This window comes from Athene noctua, chromosome 28 (assembly GCF_965140245.1).
Source record: "Athene noctua chromosome 28, bAthNoc1.hap1.1, whole genome shotgun sequence".
NCBI lineage: Eukaryota > Metazoa > Chordata > Aves > Strigiformes > Strigidae > Athene > Athene noctua.
The window spans coordinates 6,170,026-6,173,779 of NC_134064.1; the positions used below are offsets into that span (position 1 = coordinate 6,170,026).

General features: G+C 70.7%; 1 protein-coding gene across 1 annotated transcript; it reads left to right on the forward strand.

Moving 5' to 3' along the window:
* The first annotated feature begins 708 nt into the window (after positions 1–708).
* On the forward strand, positions 709–2,890 carry ZNF703 (zinc finger protein 703). The gene is made up of 2 exons (XM_074928460.1): positions 709–921; positions 1,297–2,890. The coding sequence occupies exons 1-2, from the start codon at positions 709–711 to the stop codon at positions 2,674–2,676; spliced, it is 1,593 nt and encodes a 530-aa protein (XP_074784561.1). The 3' UTR covers positions 2,677–2,890.
* The last annotated feature ends 864 nt before the right edge of the window (positions 2,891–3,754 follow it).

A 3,754-nucleotide genomic window follows, 5' to 3' on the forward strand; every position in this document is an offset into this window, starting at 1 on the left:
ATGCCGTGCCAAACTGTGCCAAGCTGTGCCAGCAGCACCATGCCACGCCATACAAGCTGTGCCGTGCCATGCCAAGCCACGCCACACTCTTGACAGCTGGGCTACTCCATGCCATTCCAAACTGCGCCAGCAGCACCATGCCACGCCACGCTATCCCGGCAGTGCCACGCCATGCCAAGTCACGCCATCCCTGCCGTGCTCTGCCATCCGTGTCATGCCATGCCGTGCCGAGCCGTGCCAGCAGTGCCGTGCCATCCAGGCTGTGCCATGCCATGGCGAGCTGTGCCAGCAGAGCCGTGCCATCCAGGCTGTGCCATGCCGTGCCGAGCCGTGCCAGCAGCACCGAGCCCCGCTCCGCTCCGCGCCGGCGGGGCCGTGGGCGTCTCTCCCCCACGCGGCGGCGCGGCGCGGGGCGGCGGCGGCGGTTCGCCCCCCCCACCGGCGGTTCGCCCCCCCCACCGGCGGCTCTCCCCGCCCCGGGGGCCCGGCCGGGCGCGGATTGGTGCGCGGCGCCGGCCCCCTCGGAGCGCGGCCGCCATCGGGGCTATTTGACGTGTCGGTGGGGCCGGGGAAGGGTTTCGTCTCGCCGGGGCCGCCGCCGCCGCCGCTCCGCCGCCCGCCCGGCCCGGCCCGGCCCCGCGGAGCCCGGCGCCCGCCCTCCCCCCCCCCTCCCCTTCCCCTTTCCCCCCCCCCACCCCCCCCCACCAAATGAGCGGTGCCCCCGGCGGGCCCCGGCCGAGGACCCCGCCGAGCCGCGGAGCCGCGGGCGCCCCGTCGCCCCGGCCGCCCCCCGCCGACCCGCTGCGCCAGGCCAGCCGGCTGCCCATCCGCGTCCTGAAGATGCTCAGCGCCCACGGCGGCCACCTCCTGCACCCCGAGTACCTCCAGCCGCTCTCCTCCACGCCCGTCAGCCCCATCGAGGTCAGTGCCCGCCGCCCCCCCTAACCCCCCCCCCAACCCCGGGGCTCCCGCCTGCCCGCCGCTCCCGGCCGGGCTCTTCCCGGGGCTCCCGGCTCGCCCCGAGCCGCTCCTTCCCTCCGCCCGCCGCCTCTGCAGCCCGGCTGCCCCCCCCCCCCCCCCCCCCGGTTCTTCTCCCCGGCCGGGCGCATCGCCCCCCCAACCCCCCCCCCCCCCAGCACCGCCATCCACCCGCGCCCCGGCTCAGCGCCGGGCCCGACCCCGCCGGACCCGGGATTTTGGGGGGCGGGATGCGGAGGAAGGGCCGGGGGGGGGGGTGGTTGGAGGCCGGGGGCGCCGTCGGGGTCCCCCCCTGACCCGGCTCCGCTCCGCCCGCAGCTGGACGCCAAGAAGAGCCCGCTGGCGCTGCTGGCCCAGACCTGCTCGCAGATCGGGAAACCGGACCCGCCGCCCTCCTCCAAGCTGAACGCCGTGGCCGCCGCCGGGCTGCCCGCCGCCGAGAAGGAGCCCGCCGCCCGCCCCGCCGCCCTCAAGCCCCCGGGCAGCGGGGACGCGCCCCCCGAGGACAAGTCCAGCTTCAAGCCCTACTCGAAGGGCGGCGGGGAGCCGCGCAAGGAGGGCGGCGCGGACAAGGCCGGCTTTCGGGTGCCCAGCGCCGCTTGCCCGCCGTTCCCCCCGCACGCCGCCGCCTCGCCCGGCGGCTCCCGCGGCGCCTCGCCCCAGCACGCCGACCCCAAGGGCGCCGAGGAGAAGAAGGAGCCCGAGGCGGGCAAGCCCAGCCCCGAGGGCACGGGCGGGGGGCTGGGGCGCGGGGTGGCGGAGCCCGGGGCGCACGGCGAGCCCCCCTCGGGCCGCAAATCGGAGCCCCCCGCCCTGCCGCCCGCCGGCCATGTGGCCCCCGTCTCGCCCTACAAGCCGGGCCACTCCGTCTTCCCGCTGCCGCCCTCCAGCATCGGCTACCACGGCTCCATCGTGGGCGCCTACGCCGGGTACCCGTCCCAGTTCGTGCCCGGGCTGGACCCCACCAAGCCGGGCCTGGTGGGCAGCCAGCTGCCGGGGGCCCTGGGGCTGCCGGGCAAGCCGCCCAGCTCCAGCCCGCTCACCGGGGCCTCGCCGCCCTCCTTCATGCAGGGATTATGCCGGGACCCGTATTGCCTGGGCTACCACAGCGCCTCGCACCTGGGCTCCAGCAACTGCTCCAGCTGCGTGCACGACCCCGGCAGCCTGAAGAGCGGATACCCCCTGGTGTACCCCACGCACCCCCTGCACTCGGTGCACACCACGCTCTCCTCCAGCGGCACCCCCAGCCTGCCCGGCCACCCCCTCTACACCTACGGCTTCATGCTGCAGAACGACCCCCTGCCCCACATATGCAACTGGGTGTCTGCCAGCGGACCCTGCGACAAGAGGTTTGCCACCTCGGAGGAGCTGCTCACCCACCTACGGACCCACACAGCCCTGCCGGGGGCGGAGAAACTCTTGGCGGGTTACCCTACCTCCGGGCTGGGCTCCGCGGCCTCCTGCCACCTCCACCTCCCGCCCGCCGCCCCCGGGAGCCCCAACACGTTACCGGCCTCGCTCTCCTTGAGGAGCCCACACACTTTGGGACTAAACAGGTACCACCCCTACGGCAAGAGCCACTTGCCCACGGCCGGCGCGCTGCCGGTGCCCTCCTTGCCGGCCGCCGGACCTTACTACTCTCCGTACGCGCTCTACGGCCAAAGACTAACTTCAGCTTCCGCACTGGGATATCAGTAACTCCGGCAGCCCCTGCTCCAGCCTCCTCCTCCTCCTCCTCCTCGCCCCAGCCCGCCCCGCTCCCTCCTTGGACTGTGTATTTATTTACTGTATGTTAGCTTAAAGCTGGGAATATAAGTGCATTAATACACCAATGAATCAATGGTATGCAAAAAGTCTGTGTCCAAAAAAAAAAAAAAAAAGAAAAAAAAAGAAAAAAATTCTTTACTTTGCAGGTGTGGGGCTTTTATTTTTCCTATTTTGTCCCTTCTGTTCCTTTTTAAATTTTTTTTTCTTCCCCCTTCTTAATTTCCCCCCCTGAGAAATTCTTGCATGACTCCTGACACACAAGGAAAAAAAAAAAAAGGCATTTTCCTCCTTCCCTCTCCGTGTTTATCATTCTGGGATTCTGTTCCTCTTCATTTGTAAAGTTAACAGATGTCATTTTTTTATTATTATTATTTTTTCCTTTTTTTTTTTTTTTTTTTTTTTTGCAATGTGTCGGGGCCGGGCCGGGGGGCGGCCGCGGCGAACAGACGGGCCAAACCCGGCCGCCCCCCGCCCCCCATCCCACGCCGCGGGCAGCCCCGCCCGCACCCCCCGCTCCCCACCCGCCGTGGGGGGCAGGACCGGGGGTGTTTGTGCGTGTGTGTTTGTGTGTCCCCCCCTCCCCACGACACCCCGAGGGGGGGGGACCCCGACGAGCGGCGGCTCCAGGACCGGTGCGCACCGGGAGGGCGGCGAGCGTGGCGGGTGGATGAGCTCCGGCGTGGTAAGTCTGATTTTGTTAATAAATGACTCTTGGTTATATTCACCCTGTGGTGTCTTCTCTCGTCCCGGTCTCCCCCCCCCCCCCCCCCCCCCCCCCCCCCCCGCCGGTACCGGGGGGGCTCGCGGGCTCTTGGCGCCATCTAGCGGCGGCGGCGCGAGCCCCGGAGCCCCCCGCCCTCCCCGGGGGTGCCGGGACCCGGCTCGGGGGGACACACCCCCCCCCCCCCCAACTTCCCCGGCATCGCTGCCCGTCCCGGGGGGGGGCTCCCGGAGGGGAAAAAAAAAAGGGGCGTCCGCGGGCTCCCCGGTTCCTCGCGCGGGTGCGTGT

What these genes read in the sequence shown, in the direction of transcription:
- ZNF703 (XM_074928460.1), top strand. Translation starts at nt 709, where the DNA reads ATGAGCGGTGCCCCCGGCGGGCCCCGGCCGAGGACCCCGCCGAGCCGC. An exon ending in CGCCCGTCAGCCCCATCGAG is followed by an intron (nt 922 to 1,296) that starts GTCAGTGCCCGC and finishes CTCCGCCCGCAG; the next exon opens with CTGGACGCCAAGAAGAGCCC.